Below are 20,629 nucleotides of genomic sequence, written 5' to 3'. Positions count from 1 at the left end.
TTCCTTTTCTGCCCAGCACCCTTATTGTCATCATTGGCTATTTATTTTATCATTGAATAGTGTGTTTTTAATTTATATTTTTTTTTTTTTTTTTTTTTATTTTATTTTATTTTATTTTTTTATTGTAAAGCTACTATACAGAGGGTTACAGTTACATGAGTGAGGTTATGAGTACACTTCCTCTTGAACATTGTTACCCCCTCCATTGTTTTCCCTACCATCCCCTCCCTCCCTCCCTTCCCCGAGGTTCTTTTTTTTTTTTTTTTGATTGTGATTAAATGATTACATAATTTCAAAGTCACAAGTTCATTCTAACTTCCCTGGAGCAAATTGTCTACCACAGTCTGTAATATATAACAGTGTTCACATGTTATATACCATATTTGTGATCAGCAGCATGAGGATATTTAGTAGTGGTTCAACCAGATGAGCGGGAGTTCTTTGTTTCTTAAGTCCTGTTAGTTTTGTCGTATCACTAACCTTTTGGATTTAGCATCCACTTATGAGGGAGACCATGTACCGTTTGTCTCTTCGTTCTTGGCTTACCTCGCTCAACATGATTCCTTCTAGCTCCATCCATTTCCCTGCAAATGCCATTATTTTGTCATTTCTAATGGCTGCATAATATTCCATTGTGTATAGATACCACAATTTTTGGATCCATTCATCTGTGGTGGGGCACCTAGGTTGTTTCCATATCCTAGCTATTGCGAACAGTGCTGCAATAAACATGGAGGTGCACGTGTCCTTGTATATTGGTTCCTGTTGTTCAGGGTAGATGCCTAGAAGTGGTATGACTGGGTCGTAAGGGAGGTCAATCTTTAGCTTTCTAAGGACCCTCCAGACTGCTTTCCAAAGTGGTTGTATAAGTGTACATTCCCACCAGCAGTGTAATAGGGTTCCTCTTTCTCCACATCCCCTCCAGCATTTGTCGTTGGCTGATTTGTGGATGTGGGACATTCTGACTGGGGTAAGGTGGTATCTCAGGGTTGTCTTTATTTGCATTTCCTTCACCACCAGGGATGATGAACATTTCCTCATGTGTTTCTTTGCCATTTTTATTTCTTCATTTGAGAAGTCCCTCTTTAGTTCCCTTGCCCATTTAGTAATTGGTTTGTTAGGTTTGGGAGGGATTAGTTTCTTGAGTTCCCTGTATATACAGGATGTTAACCCCTTGTCTGATATATTGCTGGTAAATATTTTTTCCCAATTAGTTGGTTGTCTTTCTAGCTTAGTTGCGATAGATTTAGCTGTGCAGAAGCTTTTTATTTTAAGGTAGTCCCATTTGTCGAGTCTCTCTCCAACTTGTTGTGACCCTGGGACTCTGTTCAGGAAGTTCCTTCCTGTGCCTATTAGTTCAAGTGTCTCTCCTACTCTGTCCTGCAGTAGTTTCAGAGATTCAGGTTTAATGTTAAGGTCTTTAATCCATTTTGAGTTGATGTTGGTGCATGGTGATAGGCTGGGGTCCACTTTTAGTTTTCTGCATGTGGCTGCCCAGTTTTCCCAGCACCAGCGGTTGAAGAGGCTGTGTTTCTTCCATTGTATGTCTTTGGCTCCTTTGTCGAATATCAGCTGGCTGTAGGCCTGTGGATTTATATCTGGATCTTCTATTCTGTTCCATTGGTCTTCGGGTCTGTTTTTGTGCCAGTACCATGCTGTCTTTGTGATTATAGCTCTGTAGTAGAGTTTGAAGTTCGGCCTGGATAGCCCTCCCATATTGTCTTTATCCCCTAGAATTGTTTTGGCTATTCTAGGTCTTTTGTTGTTCCATATAAATTTTTGGACTGTTTTCTGTATTTCAGTGATGTACGTCATTGGGATTTTAATAGGAATTGCATTGAATTTGTATATTAATTTTGGAAGTATCACCATCTTTACTATATTAAGTCGGCCTATCCAGGAGCATGGGAGGTCTTTCCATTTCCTAGTGTCTTCTGCAATTTCTTTCTTTAACTTTTTATAGTTCTCATTAAATAGTTCTTTTACATCTTTGGTTAGGTTAATTCCTAAATATTTTATTTTTTGGGAGGTTATTGTGAATGGGGTTGCTCCCTTTATTTCCCTCTCTTCCTGTGCGTTATCAGTGTATAGGAAGGCAACTGATTTTTGTGGGTTTATTTTGTATCCTGCTATTTTGCCGAAGTGACTTATGATTTCTAAAAGTTTGGGGATGGAGTTTTTGGGATCGTGGAGGTATAGTATCATGTCGTCTGCAAAAAGGGATAGTTTCACTTCTTCTTTCCCTATGCGGATCCCTTTAATGTCTTTTTCTTGCCTTATTGCCCTGGCTAAGGGTTCTAGGACTATGTTGAAGAGGAGTGGAGACAGTGGACATCCTTGCCTTGTTCCTGTTTTTAGGAGGATTGGTTGTAGCTTTTCCCCATTAAGTATAATATTGGCTATTGGTCTGTCATAAATGGCTTTTATTGTTTTTAGAAATGTTCCTTCTATTCCTATTTTCTCCAGAGCTTTTAGCATGAATGAATGTTGAATTTTATCAAAGGCCTTTTCTGCATCTGTGGCGATAATCATGTGATTCTTGACCTTGGCTCTGTTGATATGCTGGATTACATTTATTGACTTACGTATGTTAAACCATCCCTGTGTCTCTGGGATGAAGCCTACCTGATCATAGTGTATTATTTTTTTTATGTGTTTCTGGATTCTGTTAGCTAGAATCTTGTTAAGGATCTTTGCATCTGTGTTCATCAAGGAGATTGGCCTGTAATTCTCCTTTTTGGTTGGGTCTTTGCCTGGTTTGGGGATGAGTGTGATATTGGCTTCGTAGAATGAGTTTGGGATAGCTCCCTCCTTCTCTGTTTCTCTGAAGAGCTTGAGGAGTATAGGTATTAGTTCTTCTTTAAAGGTCTTATAGAATTCTGCTGTGAATCCATCTGGTCCTGGGCTTTTTTTTGTTGGAAGACTTTTGATAGCTTCCTGTATCTCATTATAGGATATTGGCTTATTTAATTGGTTAACTTCTTCTTTGCTCAGTTTGGGTAACTTGTATTTCTCTAAAAATGCATCCATTTCCGCCAGATTTTCTTCCTTTAGAGAGTATAGCTTTTGAAAGTAGTCTGTTAGAATTGTTTGGATATCTTGGGTACGTGTTGTGATGTTTCCCGTGGCATCCCTAATCCTATTAATATGGGTTTCCTCTCTTCTTTTTTTAATTAATCTTGCCAACGGGCCATCAATTTTGTTTATTTTTTCAAAGAACCAGCTTTTTGTTTGGTTTATTTTGGTTATGGTTTTCTGATTTTCTAATTGGTTAATCTCTGCTCTCAATTTGGTTATCTGGCTTCGTCTAGTAGCTTTAGGTCCCATTTTTTCTTGTTTTTCTAGCTGTTTTAGTTGCAACATGAGATTATTTACTTGGTCTGTCTCCATTCTCTTGATGTGGGCACTGAGGGCAATAAATTTGCCCCTCAGGACTGCTTTTGCTGTGTCCCACAAGTTTCTTTGTGAGGTGTTTTCATTTTCATTGAGTTCTAGGAAATGCTTTATTTCTTCTCTGATCTCTTCTGTTACCCAGGCCTTGTTAAGGAGTGTGCTGTTCAATTTCCATGTATTAGAGAAATTTCTGCGGTATGCTTTGTTATTGAGAGCTAGCTTGATTCCACTGTGGTCAGATAGGATACAGGGGATTATGTCGATCCCTTTGTATTTGCTTAAGTTCCTTGAATGAACTATGATATGGTCTATTTTGGAGAAAGTTCCATGAGCTGCTGAGAAGAATGTGTACTGTGTTGTTTTAGGGTGAAATACTCGGTAGATGTCAGTTAATTCCGCTTGAAGTATGGCCTCACTTAATTCGGTAGCTTCTTTGCCAATCCTCTGGTTGGTAGACCTGTCCTTTGGTGAGAGTGGCGTGTTAAAGTCTCCTAGTATTATCGTATTGGGATCTATTTTATTCTGTAAGTTTGAGAGCATTTGTTTAACATATCTGGGTGCACCGATATTTGGGGCATATAAGTTGATGATGGTTATATCCTCCTCTTGGATTGTTCCCTTTATTAATATGTAGTGTCCGTCCTTGTCTTTCTGTACTGATTTTAATGAAAAGTTTATTTTGTCAGATATCAGGATAGCTACACCTGCTTTCTTATTGGGGGAATTTGATTGGTAGATCCTTTTCCACCCCTTCACTCTGAGTTTGTTTGTATGTTTGGCTGAGAGGTGGGTCTCCTGAAGGCAACAGATGGATGGGTCTTGTTTTCTGATCCAGTCCTCAGTTCGTTTTCTTTTAATTGGCGAATTCAGCCCATTTATATTAAGAGAAAGTATAGAGAGATGCATTGTTGTCCCTGCCATTCCGTTTTCCTAAGTTTTTCTTCTTTCCTTTCCTCCTGTGCTTGCTCAGTTAGACTTTGAGTAATGCCTGTTTGGGGCAGGTCCCAGTTCCTGGTTGCTTTCTTCAGGTTGTGTCCCCCCTCTTAGAATTCTTTGTAATGCTGGCTTAATGTTTATGTATTCATTTAGTTTTTCTTTGCTATTAAAAGTTTTCAGTTCTCCATCGAATGTGAATGCTAGCTTTGCCGGGTATATCAGTCTGGGTTGGCAGTTATTGGCTCTCAGGGCTCGTATGGTGCTTTCCCAGGCTTTTCTTGCATTCATTGTTTGTGTGGAGAGATCTGCAGTGATTCTAATTTTTTTCCCGTTGTAGTATAGCTCCTTCTTCATTTTTGCTGCATGCAGGATTGTTTCCTTATTATTCAGATCCATCATTGTTACTATTATGTGCCTAGAAGTGTTTCTCCTGGGATCTTGCTTGTTGGGTGTTCGATAAGCTTTTGTGATGTAGTTAAGATGGTCGTTTTTGAGGTGGGGAAAATTTTCATTGACTATCTTGTTAAATAGGTGTTGCATTCCCTTGCTCTGGAATTCCTCACCTTCGTCCACTCCGATTATGCGAAGGTTAAATTTTTTAGCATTATCTGCTTGCTCTTGAATTTCCCTTTGGTTTAATTTGAGTGATTTTTCCATATCTGTCACTTTTTGGTCCAGTTGGTGTATTCTGTCTTCTGTATCTGACACTCTACCTTCCATTTCATTCACTCTGTTGACCGTGGCTTCTATTGTGGTTTGCATGGTGGAAATGGATCCCTTTATGGATTCAATGTTGGTTCTCAGAGTACTGATCTCACCTCTCAATGAGGTGATATCAGTATGCATTACCTCTAATTTGGCGTTTATCTCACTTCTTACTGAGGTTTGTGCAGCTTCTATTTTTGCATCCAATTTTTGTTTGATGTCCTGTATATCTTTTGATAGTTCATCCTTGTGCTCTTTCAATTTCTGATCCATTTCTCGCTTTATTTCTTGAGTCATTGCCTCCAGCAACCCTTGGATGTAGTTTTTGTCTTCCATTCCTGCTTTGCTCCCACTGGGGCTCTCCCCTGCGTGGCTGCTGGCTTTTGAGGTGAGCTTGCTGTCCTGGGTAGTGGTAAACCTTGTGATTTTTCTCTGTGATTTTCGCATGGGGGTTCAGGAGACTGCTCTTCAATCTTGTTTTGGTGTGTCTGTCTTTGCTTGGTTGCTGATTCTCTATTGGTAGAGAGAGTCTGTGCCTGATCTGGATTCTGTTGGGAGCCTATTTCCAGCTGCTATTCACTTAGGATTCTCAGCTCTCTGCTGTAGCAATTCCCGCCTTTGGAAGGGTTGAGCCGCCTAGACTGCTTGTGTTTGCTCCTGCGGGTGCTCTTGGGAAGATCAGATGCTCTGGATGCACTCTCCCAAATACTGGAGTCTGCTATGGGCTCCTGATGTGTTTTTGTTTGTTTGTTTTGGGCTGGTTGTGGGCTTGAACTCTAGGTTTGGGTGCTGTCCCTCAGCTCTTCAGCTCAGGGCTGGCACCCTACCATTTGAGCCACAGCCCCACTTCTGACCCTTTTTGCTTTGTTCAGGCGCCGGTCCCCTGGCCTGGTTCCGGCCCCAGCCTGGAGCGCGCTCGTTAGGCCTGTGCTAATGTGTATACCACCTTGGTTATGCAGCCTGGAGGACACAGTTCAAATTTCTTCTACTGTTGGTAGTCTTGACCCAGGGGCACTGTTCCTGGCTTGAGCATTTAAGCTCCCTTCCCGGGGCGCTCTTGCTCTGGCCTGGCCAGCAGAGTGTGCTCCACAGGCTGGTGGGGCTCTCGAACAGTTCCCAGTTTTAGTGGGTCCTGTGGTCCGGGTGTTGGGGTAGGGAGTCTAGGTCAGGGTCTGGGGATTCCCTCCAGCTCTGGTCTCCCTTGATGGATTCCCTGTCCCCTGATGGGTACTCACCCTGTAGGTCGTCAGTTGTTGTTGCAGTCCGTCAGTTGTTGTTGCAGTCCGAGTTCAGTTGGGGTGGTTGCGGGCTGGGTTGGGCGGCCCCCCGCCGGGTGGTTGCGATCGCGATTGGGCGGGTGGGTCTGCGGACAGGTCCCTTTGTGGCGCTGCTGGTGCCGGGCGGCTTTGGCGGGATGGAGCCTCTCCGCTCCGGTGGAGAGTGATGGGTGGGGTGGGATCCTCCTGGAGACTCCCGGCTGGTAGGTTTCTCTGTTCCTGGCGATCCGCTGTTCTGCAATCCGGTACCTGGTGATCTGCAAGCAGCCCCCTGTGTCTCTGTGGCTCCGGCAGCCCCTGCCGGGCCGGCTGGCCGGCGGCTTGGCGCACTGCCGCCCGGCCAGTAAAGGTTGGGGGAGGGGTCTTCGCTCTTCTCTGTTCTGAAATTCTTCTTTTCCTCTCTTTCTTTTTTTGTTATTTTCCACCTCTGGTTTTTCTCTGAGTGTTCGTCTTTTTGTTGTTGTCGGTCTCTTGGGGAGATTAAAGGTTGGAACTCGAACTCTCTTTTTGGTTGGAGAGAGCTGTGGCGTTTCCCTACTGCCCCGTCGCCATCTTGAGAACTCTCCTTAATTTATATTTTTATATTGCTCTTCTTGTTATTCTTTAAGAAAGACTCCACTAGTTGGGTACCTTCAAAGTCCCTTCATATACCACAATGTCTTTTTTGTTGAACTGAAAGTTAGCCAGGATTCTTAACGATGTAGTCTTCCAATTCTATTGTTTTCCTGGAATTTAGCTTTCTAGAGAAGTTTCACCTCAACCATTTTTTTCTTTTTTTTCTTTTCTTTCTTTCTTTCTTTTTTTTGTTGTTGGTTGTGGGGCCTGAACTCTGGGCCTGGGCACTGTCCCTCAGCTCTTCAGCTCAAGGGGAGAGCTTTACCACTTGAACCACAGCGCCACTTCTGGTGTTCTAGTGGTTTATTGGAGATAAGAGTTTCATGGACTTTCCTGCCTGGGCTGGCTTTGAACCGTGATCCTCAGATCTCAGCCTCTTGAGTAGCTAGGATTACAGATGTGAGCTACCAGCTCCCGGCTCACCTCACCCATTTTATCTTTTGAAAATACTCCATATCGACAGGAAGCAGTTGAACTTTCATCTGTAAATGTGAAGGAATCATTTGAATATGATTTCTTTTTTTTAATTTTTTTTTTTATTGTGAACGTACTGTACAGAGGGGTTACAATTACATGGGCAAGATAATGAGTACATTTCTTTTTTATAATCTTTTATTAATTTTGTAAGCCAGTAAATATCTGTCTGCAGACCCTGATCTTAATTCTACTCAGGGCATTTTCTTCTACATCTTTCCAGTGACTTTCTCCATATGTATTCCACCAACATCAATTTACGAAAGGCTTTGAGTAAATTTTTCCTCTTCTGTCATTTATCATATGATCTGGAAACAGCCCTAAGCCATCTAGCTATGCAGCACAAGAAAATTTCTGTTTCATGATCTGCCTCATTCCCCTGAATTGAATAATTCCTCATGCTTACTTCTTACGTATAGGTTTCATAAGGGAGGAAGTCATTTTTTCACACTCATTTTGGTTTCCAAATACTTTTTTTCTTATTTTTAGACAATCATTTCTATTGCATTATTATCACTTAACTAAAATTTTTGATATATCCAAGGTGTCTTAATGGTCATCTATCAAGCCAGAACTTTATAAAATTAAATAATCAATCAAGTTAGTAAACACTAATTTACTATATACTATGGACTTCTGTGTGAGTGCACGAATGCTGGCATTTGGCTTGAACTCAGGGCCTGGACAGTGAATTTACTCAAGGCTAACACTCTACCTCTTAAGCTAGAGCTCCATATTTTGGCTTTTTTGCTGGTTAATTGGTGAGTCTCATGGACTTTTCCTGCCCAGGTTAGCTTTAAACCACAGTCCTTAGATCTCAGTCACTTGAGTAGCTAGGACCACAGGTGTGAACCACTGACTCCTGAACATTTGTTGTTGTTTGAGGTTAGAGTACAGTTTAGGAGACCTCTCTGTTAGTGTCCTATAATTTATCTGAGAAAATATGACCCACTTAAAGATACTAGCAACAAATTTGGAGGAAAACACTATAACAAAAATTGCTGTCTCACAGCTGAATAGATGACTTCAGAAAAAGCCATTACAGGGCCCAGTGGGGTCGCTGCCTAGGGCTATTGCGTTCCTTGGGTCCGGGGTGGCAGGGTGGGGGGGAGGGAAATGAAGGGGGGGAGCGGGGGGCTCGCAGCACCCGGCTCAGAAGGATGCATCCTGACTCATCTCCACACTTGCACACCGCAGAATGCAACATCTTTCTTAACTTAAGGAGTGTCACAAAAATCACCACATGCTGAAACTTTTTGTTCATTGCAACGATATTGGGCGGGAAATGAGAAAATGCTTGAAGAAACAGTAAGAGGGAAAGAGGGACCAGGGCAGGGGAGCAGCACTGCCGTCCAGTCTCCCAGAGGAATCGGAAAAGCAGCTCCCTTCTCCGTGGCTGCCGCGAGGGGGAGAAGACGGAAGACTGAAGGATCCTCTTGTTGGTCTCCAGAATCCCGAGTGGAGAGTGAACACGAAGAATCGAACTCTGGAGAAGAGGAAATCCCGTTCTGGATGTTTGTTGGGAAGTGCCTTTAGGCCTGTCCAGTCTGGCAAGCGTGACCCCTTCTCTTCCCTGCGGTGCCTCTCCTGCTGCCCACATCTGCGCAGCTTCTCTCTCCCAGTAAATAGGTGGAAAAAGAGAAAAAGAAGAAAAGGCCGGGACATCTGGGACTTTGAGAATTGATGTCCATAAGGAAAATGAAAAATTATATTAAGTGAAGTAAGCCAAGCCCAAAGAAACATAGGTCCCATGGTTTCCCTTATTTGCAATATCTAGTATATGTCTAAGTTAAGCAGAAAAGGTCAGATAAGGTGATGTTAGGGAAATGAACCCTAAGATATGTATTTAAATGTTTTTTTCTTTCATGTGATTGTTTCTAACACATTTATATGACTATTTCTTTGTTGCTTTGTATGTCCCTCCCCCACAGTATAACCCCTACTTTCACTGTATTTGATGTTGGTATAATTTGTGGAGGGGAAGGGGAAAAACAAGTCGTTTAAATAAGGATACAGGTGGACCCGTTGCAACAATGAGATGTACAAGTCGTTATGTCGAAAACGAACTTTACAACTTTGGTGTGGGGGGCGGAGGGGCGGAGAGGATTGGGTGGGGGGGCGGGAAGAGGCTTGGAAGGGATGTGAAGGGGAAACAAAGGAGGAGGATGCAACGCTTGATAAGAAATGTACTCATTATCTTGCCCATGTAATTGTAACCCCGCTGTACAGTTTTTTCACAATTAAAAAAAAAAAGGAAAATGACTGTTGAGAAGCCTTTTCACTGGGCCAAGGTAATGGGGGCTGCAGTTCTGTGAGATTTTCAATGGAAGGCTGGATTAGCTTGGTTATCCATGACAGCTATAAGATGTACTATTGAACAATGGGGTTCGAGATAGTGAAAATGGCGACTCTGTGGAGGCGCTACTGCTAAAACTGGCCAGTTAGGGAATGCTGAAGGAAAGCTGGTATAAGATGGTGCAGTATGACCGGTTAAGTATCTCATAGTAGGAATCTAGAAGAACATGGTGGCATTTGGCTGTATGGAGTTGGAGGAAAATAGTCATGATACTTACAAAGGACATGACATACAAGACCACTTTTTTTGATTTATTAAAGTGGAATTGATATTATAAATTCGATACTGTGGCAAGTTATACAATAACTGCTTATTTCTAGGATCATACATCTTGGTGCTTTTGTCTACCCACATTTTATGCCACTGTAATCTGGGTCTTTATCTCTGCTCTGTGTTCCTATTCAGCAAAGTATCCATAAGGGAGTGTGTGTGTGTGTGTGTGTGTGTGTGTGTGTGTGTGGTGTTGTTTAGTCCTTAGTTATTTTATTCCACAAATATTTATTGAACACTAGTATAAGGTCCCTTGTTAGGCCAAAAAAATTCACATATGAGTAGTAATCCGTAAAGAAAAGTATATTTTCACTAGTATTTTACAATACCTGAATTTGAACTCTGGGGTCCCATGTTTGCTAGGTTTTCTTTGTCATAGCTAGAGCTCTTCTACTGAATCCTACCACAATCCATCATTTTGCTTGTTAACTGAAAATGGTGTTTTAGTGACTTTTCTGCCATAGCTGGCTTAGATTGTTGATCCTCCAGGTCTCAGCTTCCTGATTAAATAAGATAAGAGTTACTAGTGCAGGAATGTTAGTATTTTTTAATCTAAAATTTAAAAGACAGTTATTTCAAAGGAGCAAGGGGGAAATGTTTTCATTTGGAGGAGGCTATTTTGTTTTTGCAAATCCCAATGGCTGACTGCTTTGTTCTTTAGATTTTGGACTTTTATAAACTGAATATTTTTGTCCCTTTCCACTAGAGGACAGTATATCACCACTAATTTTTTTCTTCCCTATGAATAACCTGATAAAAAAGAGAATTAGCTTCAAATCATATTGATTTGATATTAGTGATGATATTAATAATCATATCACTATAAGAAGGTGGATAAAAGTTTATAAAGTCTGCCACTTGTGATTTTTGTATTGTTGTATATGGTATGGTTAAAGACACATGAGCTTATGTATAAATATAGTTATAAGTTATGTTTTGAAATTTTGTAACATTTAGAGAATAATCTTCACGAGTTTACTAAACAAAGATGAAAACGTGATATTACTGACTGACTACACGCAATCTGAATTTTAGAACAGTTTTGTAGCTCATGGAAATTGAACTGGGTATTAGGTATGGAATTTGCTCAGACAGCACAATGTTTACAGTTCCAGAAGGATTGTGTAATCTTCTGAGACATCTGAAACCTAAATATAAATGCACACATTTTAACTTTATAGTTCTCCTCTGACAAAAATACACTGTGTTCTTTAGGAGTGTTGTGTATGGAGGATGAATATCTTTAAAAATTTCCTTTCAGGTTGTCCATAAAGATGTAGAGAACAATGACATCACAGCTTTTCCTGCTATTCTTTGAGACAGACTTCTGCAAAGCCTACAAAAATTTGATTCCAACAGCCTAACATAAATGTAACTACACTTCAAGTACTGAAATCTGTGTAGTAGAGTGATGAGATGAAATGAAATTCAATTCAATCTTTAAAAAGATTCAATATTACAATAAGTTTACTTCTCAAAAAGGCTTCCATGTTCAAAGCTGGCTTTTTGTAACAGTGGGAAGAGGCAGTAAGTTAGTAACGAAGGGCTTGGGGAAGCCTAGACGTCACAGGCAGCCCAGCACTGGGGTACTTGTAGGGGCCAGAGAGTGATTCGCTTGTGGGAACTCAGCTTTTGTTAAGGTGAAGCTCGAGAGGAAGGAAAAGAAGAGCTGCTAGCAATTATGCCGGTGCTGCTGCCACTCCCAGACTTCTGTATCCTTACAGAATTTTCTTAGTCAATTGACAGTGACTCACATCTGCAATCCTGGCTATTCAGGAGTCTTAGATCTGCACATTGTGGTTCAAATCCAGCCCAGCTGGAAAAGACTCTTTATCTGTAATTCACCACCAAAAAAAGCCCCAAACAGAGCTGTGGCTCAACTGGTAGAGTGCTAGCTTTGAGTGAAAAAAGATAAGGGACATAACCTACATCCTGAGTTCAAGCCCCAGTACTGATGTATGGGCGCACACACACAAAGGCACAAACACAAACTTCTGTTTCCCACAAAGCTTGCCAATACTTAGAAGTCCTGGAAGAATTTCTCCTTCAAAACTTACCATACTAAAGACAACAACAACAAAACAACAACCCCCCCCCACATATATATATATAAATACCAAAGTACTGTACAGAATTCCACTGGCAAAACGATTTTACTAGAATCAGCAATTTTACTTAGAATCAATTATCCTATCTCTTAAAAAGGTAGCGATGATTCAACTTTTCTCTGTGTATGATGTATCCAATCACAGTACTATTTCAACCTACTCTTGAAATTATAAATTGCATAGACTTAACTAGGAAAACATCTCTAAGTAAAACTTGCAATGAATTTTAATCCTAAATAATTTTGTTTGTGGGTGAAAACATTTAAGTAACGTTCTAACGCTTTTTATATTTTTCCTAATATTCTTAAAATCCAACTGTTGACAAATTCTTGAAGTTATCAATGAAAAATTGTTATAAGTTAAGTAATATTAAGGACAAATTTTGTTACTCTTAGTCTGACTTTCATAATATTTTTAATAACTTGGTCAACATAAAAGTAAATCTTTGTGGCTTATTAATATGGTTCTTTGGAGGGGAGCTATTGGTGAAGATTAGAATTTTCATGCAAAAAGTCTTTGTACAGATTTTGAAGGTATTTATGGAGAGAAGTAAGTATTCTCTAGAAATTTGAAATTTTTCCCATAATATTGATTTGACATGATTTTAAATTCACTTTAAGTCTCTATATTTAAACAACCTTTAAACTGAATATGAAATTATTTGGTTTCTTGTAAGAAACAAAATATGCTCATTAAGGAAAAATGTATAGATAGTAAATCATAAAGCAGAAATGAAATTCGCTATAACTCCATAATCCTTAAATAACTCTTATTAACAGTTGATAGTCTTTTTTTTTTTTTTTTTGTCGGTTGTGGGGCTTGAACTCTGGGCTTGGGCGCTGTCCTTGTGCTCTTCAGCTCAAGGCAAGCGCTCTACTGCTTGAGCCACAGCAGCACTTCCGGTTTTCTAGTAGTTTATTGGAGATAAGAGTCTCACGAACTTTCCTGCCCGGGCTGGCTTTGAACCGCAATCCTCAGATCTCAGCCTCCTGAAGTAGCTAGGATTACAGGCATGAGCCACCGGCGCCCGGCAACAGTTGATATTCTTTCCCTCATATTTTCAGGAAACTGAGTACCACAGAGTACACTTTTTCTCTTTTCAGAATGTTTTAATTTTTGCTACAATATAGTTGTTTTCAACAAAATGAATGAGCGCTATATTTTCAACTGTATGTTGAACTTTTATTCTTTTATGAGAGGACAGAGCTTAAAGTTTTTAAACTATAAACTGTCATTGTTATACAGTTGACAGGGTAATTAAAGAAGTAATGATAGCTATAGCAATAATTTAGATTTGAGGAAAATTCACATTTCACATACACATCACTTATACACATCTCATAGGTTCTTCTAACATTAAGTAACCTCTTTTTCTTAGATTCAACAAGTATAGGCTTTACATTTTTTTGTGAGAGAATATGTGAACTCTAGTGTAGCATTTACAGTTTTGCTCCTTATGACCAGGAAGTTGAGGAGGCATGTGTAATCCTGATTCTGGTGGGTATGGTTTCAGAGTGTAAATAAACTCTTTTAATTTGGGTGTTTTTCTTCTGTCTATGTGTGTGTTTGTTGGTCCTGGGCTTGAACTAAGGAGAGCATCCCGAGTTTATTTTGCACATGGTTAGCACTCTTTCAGTTGAGCTGCAGCTTTACTTCCAACTTTTTGGTGATTGATTGGAAATGAGTCTCACAGAGTTTCCTGCCTAGGCTGGCATTGAACTTTGATCCTTAGATCTCACCCTTCTGGGTGGCTAGAATTACAAGCACAAGCCATTGACACTCAGCTTGCTTTATTTTTAATGTGGGAATTTGGGTGGTCACTTTTCGTGGAAAATTTTTGTATGGCCTAAGTTATGACTCTAATGTGTCATTGTCGGAATCAGTCATTCTATTCCAAAAGTTTGTCTTGTCTATTCTGGATGCTGTGGTTTTCCTTCTGTTCTCTCATTCTTCAGTTCTATCATGTTCAGCAATTATTCTGGCACATTCTGCTGTCACTGTGCTGAGTCCCTCTTCTTCATTTGTCCAGAGATAGTAATGATGCCCTTAGACTAGGCTGACATGTATTTTCTGCATCACACAGTATTGTTTCTTTAAGAGTGGAGTTGACTTTTTGAAAAATTTGTTCAGTGAAAAATAATATTCCCAGATGACTGGACTGTTCTGAGAACCAAAATGTAGTTTTCGAAATGTTCCAAACAGTTTTCTAGGTGGTGGTAGAAAGAGGCTTCCAAAAGATAAAGAAGAGATAGGAAAAGATAGGAAAATGGAATGGTAATATAACTATGAGGATTTGAAATGATTCTGATAAAATTTCTGCAGAATTTTTTCTCACTGTGCCTCTGCTCGCATATTATTTTTAGCTATCTTTAGGATTAGTAATATCTTTTGTGAGCCTCTCTCATGATAAGCCATCCCAATTAATTTCAAGTATTCTCTTTTACAATTCTAAAATGTTATTTATTTATATTTTAATTACGCATTTCCACCAACAGTTTGATCTCTTCCTCTATTTTATAACGCAGTAAACCATAGTGATCTAAAAACCCTTGCATGCTGATTTCAATAGATGTATTATTTCTGGATCTGTTTCAGTTTTTTTCCCCCTTGATTAGGAGTTACATTTTTCTGTGTCTTGCCTTCTGCTTCTTTGCTTGTTTGGTAATATTTTATTGTCTGTCACAATTCAGTTACAAAACGCTATCAAGGCTGTAGACTATTTTAGCCTCCTCTAAAGAATACAAAAATTGGTTCTGGCAAGCAGTTGTATCACTAGGAGATAAATTTGATCTTGTGAAATATGTTGAAACTTTTTGGGCAGGTCTAGTTCAGTTTTGCCTTTTCTTTTCTGGCTGTAGTCTTAGCTGGTTAGGGATCTCAACTGAAAGTCATGGGTGTTCACCGGAATTTTTCTTCTCTCTGGACTTGAATCTAATTTTCTCCACATGCACAGAGGGGGGTGGGCCCTTGAAATCCCTACTGGCTGTCCTTTCTAGCATGGATGCTATGCAAGACTCCTTCCAGTCTCTCCCTGAGTACACACAGAATTAGGAGCTCACAAAGGATTGAAGGAGTCAAAGGTGCTCAAAGTGTGTGATTATGATACAAAAAATACTTTTTAAATAAAGAAAAAACTTTTAAAAATGAGATTAAGAAAGCTGTATGTTTCATTTATGATAATTAATGAGCCCACACTGACATATGTCTGTCTATCTAGATATATCATATAGATATCAATGCTATATATGTTTGTGTACATATGTGCATATACACACACACACACACACTCACACACACACACACACACACACACACACACATATATGAATGATGGTACTGTGATTTGAAGTTAGGGTATTGTACTTGCTAAGTTGGCATGCTACTTCCTGAGCCATCCCATCAATCCTACTTTTTGCTGATTATTTTTGACATGTAGTTAAACTCTTCTACTGAGGCTGCTCTCAAACTGCGATTCCTCACATTAGCCCCTCAAGCATCTAGTATTACAGGTGTGAGCCATTGGTCTCTGGTCTAATAAATTATTATTAACAAATCCATACTATTTTTAGCTTTTTTTAACTTTTACTTAATGCATTTTTTATTATAGTATACAGCATAACTTTTATTTGTCATGTCTTTTTGTTTGTAATCGTTTATTACTTTCCCTGGCTTTGTTGCTGTTGGGAGGCTTTTGTTTTTTATTATTCCTTAAAGGTTTATTAACATGTGTTAGTTTTACATGTTGATGGGGTTCAGTGTGATATTTCCATACCTTTTCATAACATTCATGGATCAATCCAGCCTCCCTTTCTCCAGCTCAAATATTTCAGATTAACCGTTTTGCTTCTTTGTTGACTCTGATAGTTTTGGGACTTCCTGGACCTATGTTCTCAGAGTTCCCTTCTTGAGATTTCTTTTTTTTTTTTGCTGATGTTTCCCTCATAGAGTAGGATTATAGGTTTTTATTGAGGAAGGCCAGACACATATCCAGGGTACATTCAGTATGAATTTTCATTGTTTTGACTGTCCTAATTTGCTTTATTTAACATTAAACCTCTATATTTGGTATTCACAGAGGACTGTGTTTTTATCTATGCCATGATACCCACCCCAAAAGCCAATTAGCTCCCAGTTTTAGTAGGTTTGTAGTATTCCATTGTATGTCTTCCACCTTATCCATGCATTTATTCATGAGCTTTTAGGTTGATTTCCCAGATTGGTTATTGTGAATAATGCTGCAGTGAAGTAGAGATATCTTCTGAGAGAATTTTATTTTCTTTGATTACCACCTAGTAGTCAAATTGATGGAAATTTATATTTTTAATATATTTTGAGGAACATCATATTGTTCTAGTTTTCATTCCCAACAACGGTGTACAAAAGTTACCTTTCTGCATGTTCTGAGGCCACCATTTTTGCTTTAAAATTTTTTTCTAACTAGAGTGATATATCTTAGTGTAGATAGGGTTTGAATATATAGGTAAGTGGTAATCATCAAAGAAACACTTGTTCAAGACAAATATTTCATTTTGCTTTTCACTGTGTTGTATTGTTATAAAGACACACAGAATTTTGAGATGAGTTAAAATCTGATCTTTGCAGATAATATAATCTTCTAAATATATACATTACTTATATTGTGTTTAGTCAGTTTTCATCGATTTTTATTAATTGACTTTTATTAACAAACTATTTAATTAGCAACAGGATTTCACTATGTAGCCCACGCTGGTCTTGAACAGTCAATCTTTTTTGCTCTGCCTCCTTAGTGTTGATATTTCAGGCATGTCCTTCCACACTTGGTTTTAAGCAGTTTTTAAGTTTCCATATTTTCTAGGAGTAAAATGATTGAATTCACTTAAGCAGAAGAAGAAAATAATAAGTAGAAAAAAGAGTGTCTTCTCACTGAATCCTAATCCTTCAAAATGTAGACTATAAAGGAGCAGAAGTAATCTGAGAAAAAAACCTTAAATTCTTGACTAAAATATGTAAGTTACAGAGCTGCTACATGATTACTGAAGATTTAGTCTAAGGTACAAAATAGGAGTTTTTTTCTAATGCTGGGATTTCAGACACTTCCTTAGTTTCATTTGTGACTGAGTTACTTTATTTTGACAAGCATAACCTGGTTTGTAAGGGCTAAAAAGATTTTTCTGTTTATTTTTAAAAGAAGAGGCTTTAATTTTATCATCTATGTTTTGTCTCAATGTAATGAGAGATAACACTGCATCACTGTACTTAATTGATCATCATACTAATAGTTTGAATTTTGTTCAGTTTTAGAATCCTTATTTCTGTGTTTATGAGTGAGTGATATTACATGGATCATACATATTTTGCATAAGGATATATAACTATAGCTATATTTTATATATATATATTTAGGCCTAACCACTAGAATGATTTGTTGATACGTAACTTAGGCCTTGTGATATTCTGGAAAGCAGGGACATGTTTGAAAGACCATACTGTGAAACTGACTTGCAACAAACAACACAGTTACCATTTGAGTAAGTCTTGCCATGTTCCACCACTTAGAATCCAGTCAGGAAAATGGATGGAAAAGAGCAGCTCAGGCTCAGCAAGCTTCCTGTCATCATGCTCACAGATGGTGCTCAGCACTCAAGCTGCTAGGGAGGCAGAGGTGGGAAGGTGGGGGGTGAGCTAGGAGAATTTCCAGCCTTTATGCTATATATGCAAATATGAGTCAACACAATAACCAAATAGCAGTTATTGTCAACAGATGAATTAGGGGAATGATATCTCTATTATAGAGCCTTCTTTGCTTTGATTTCCTCATAATTTAGAGTACCACATGTGGTTGGCATTGAGCTAAGTGTCCATATTCAGAGATTGAATGAAAAATTCCTTATGCGCCAGAATCATCATCTAGTAGAAGAGATATTCAGTTGAAAAGATTATTAAAATGGCTGGGTGTTGGTGGCTTATGCCTGTAATTCTAACTAATCAGGAAGCTGAGATCAGAGGATTGCTGTTTGAAGCCAGCCCTTACAGGAAAGTCTGTGAGACTCTTTATCTCCAATTCATGAGCACAGAGTTGGAAGTGGTAGAGCATTAGCCTTGATCAAAAAAGCTCAAGGACAGTACCCAAGATGAGTTCAAGCCCCAGAACTTGCGCCGAGAGAGAGAGAGGGGTGGGGGAGGGAGGGAAGACGGAGGGAGGGAGGGAAAAGAAAAAGATTATTAAAATCTGGTAGACCGAAGGGATTCCCAGCTGTGGAGACAGTTTCTCATCCACACTGAGCTGGCTGGGATAGTAGCCAAGTAGCTTTGGAGAATCATGGACATCTGGGTTGAACCACTAGTAGGAACTAGAGTAAGAAGAAGAATGTGGGGAAACTTTTCTGGCAAAGGAATCCACTGATGAAGAGGGAAAGAAGCTCAAAAGGGAGGAAAGCCTGTGTAGGTGATTATTGTATGTGGCTTGCAGAACGGACTGGTTTTAAAGTTATGTCATGAATCTGGGAAAATAAAAGACTCTTTATTACCAAAGAGCAGGGTGAGACAGTGTCCGGAGGTTGGACCGTAGCCTTTAGAGGATTTTTAGGTAGAAGAGTAATAGAATCAAGTCTACATTTCAAGGTGGGTATTTGAACTGCGTAATGAGAAGAAAAGACACGATTGGAGGGAGGGTGTTCACGATACTGTCCTATTAACTGAGGACAGAATTGTCATGCTGTCAGGGCTCTCTGAATGGCAACCTCTGTAATGCCAGACCTTGATATCTAAGGATGCAGTAAACAACAGGAAAGTAGATGCAGTGGGTTCTGGAGACACAGTGGGTTTAGAGATGAGACATTAAGGATGATAATTAAGTTTGGCCACCCTTCAAATAGAGATGTATCTTAGAGACCTTGAAAATATTAAGTAGCTTTGTTTCAACTTTCTCTTCACACCTTTGAGAAGCCTAAAAAACTAATTTGTAGGTAGTATGATTTCATAGGCAGAAACCACATATTAACAACTGGTAAGATACCTCACCTAATGAATTCGATTGTTCACAAACAGTAAGTTTTCCCCTTCACCACTGCTCACAAAAAGCACATAAGGATGTTAGAGAACACTCAGAAACAAGAGAAGACAAGGTTCCCACCATCAAGGAAATATTCATAATTCCCTGGATGGCCAAAATCAACCGGAGAACAGATATAGGGAAAAGAATTTCTTGTTTCCCTCTGTTAATATTTGCAGGTGTGTCAGTGCTTTCTTTATACTTTTGGCAGATGTTGTCATTTGGTCTATAATAAAAATGAGCTTGCAGATTCTTTTCTTCCATTTTTAAAGGATGGAGAACATGCTGGCGGCTAGGGTCTGAAGTAACAAAATGCCAAGTCCAGAAAGTAGCTGATCTTACTGAATGTCTTCTTACCCAATTGAATGTATGCTACATTTTCTTTCTGTGACATAATGACTGCTTTTTCCTTTATTTTTTTTTTAGGGTGAACAGAAGCTTCAGGAGAGTTTAAGACAAGGAGCCATCATTATTGCTTCCTTAATTAAAGAAAGAAGCTCTGCACTTGTTGGTCAGCTACTAGTAGCATGAAGAACATAGGCAGAACATCACCAATGAAGCTTCTGAAAGTGCTTATCTAAGCAGCTGTGTGGTGTTTGATTGCCCACCTCCACTTCTCTTGGTGTATATGGTAGAATGATAGTTATTTTCTCTATCTTGTCTTTGGAGGTTAGGGTGCTTGGATTATGGACAGTGCTTGTATCTATGAAATTACATATATCATTACACAAATCACTTCAACCAGAAAAGAGTACATGAGTGGAGAATAACGGCCTTCATATAAAGAATCTTTTCACAAAGGCCAAAAGGTTTGAAATCATGATTAGTGTGAGCTCTTCCTTTAAAGAACAAGCATTTAGAGTATGTCATGTATTAACTGTATGCTTATTAATATGCAACTACAATGAAGCTAATGGATAATACCATTCAGAGCTATTCTTCTTTCTAGGATTGTGCTCTTACCAGGTGAAGTTTTGTGTTGTCTTATTTTGAAATTTTCTACAACTTAAAATACAGGGTTAATGAAATGGAACCATTTGAAATAATTTCTTTCTTTCTTTCTTTTTGGTCGGTCATGGGCCTGAACTCTGGGCCTGGGCGCTATCCCTCAGCTCTTCAGCTCCCTCGCCTCTTCCAGCTTTTTTCTGCTTTTGTGGTGCTGAGGAACCCAGGGCCTCATGCATGCAAGGCAAGCACTCTACCACTGAGCCACCTGCCCAGTCCCCCACCATTCTAAAGAATTTCAAAAGTTGCTTTCTGCTCTTCAGGAAGAGGTTGTGATCATCTTCTCTTCTCTATTATTTTAAAATTGTTTTCTTTGGCTTATAAACCTATTGTTAACTTACATTATTTTGTAGAGGCTCTCTTTTTTCTGAGTTAGTTTGAAGGAGGTCTGAGTGCTAATGGCAATGGCTTACACTTACACTCCTAGCTACTCAAGAGGTTGAGATTGTGAGAGGAC

At 39.2% G+C, this 20,629-nt stretch overlaps 1 protein-coding gene across 2 annotated transcripts in view; it reads left to right on the top strand.

The window, feature by feature from the left end:
- The window catches only part of Crppa (CDP-L-ribitol pyrophosphorylase A), a 227,560-nt gene extending 207,308 nt beyond the window's left edge, over window positions 1-20,252 (top strand). For both annotated transcript variants that reach the window (XM_042695811.1, XM_042695810.1), the window contains one exon: window positions 19,594-20,252. In XM_042695811.1, the coding sequence (XP_042551745.1) occupies window positions 19,594-19,698 (105 nt within the window). In that variant the 3' untranslated portion in view covers window positions 19,699-20,252. The remainder of the gene's footprint in view (window positions 1-19,593) is intronic.
- The last annotated feature ends 377 nt before the right edge of the window (window positions 20,253-20,629 follow it).

The sequence above is a fragment of the Dipodomys spectabilis genome, unplaced genomic scaffold, assembly GCF_019054845.1.
Source record: "Dipodomys spectabilis isolate Male_0828 unplaced genomic scaffold, ASM1905484v1 ptg000190l, whole genome shotgun sequence".
Taxonomy (NCBI): Eukaryota; Metazoa; Chordata; class Mammalia; order Rodentia; family Heteromyidae; genus Dipodomys; species Dipodomys spectabilis.
The sequence above is the reverse complement of the archived record's forward strand: the minus strand, read 5'-3'. Positions and strand labels throughout refer to the sequence as shown.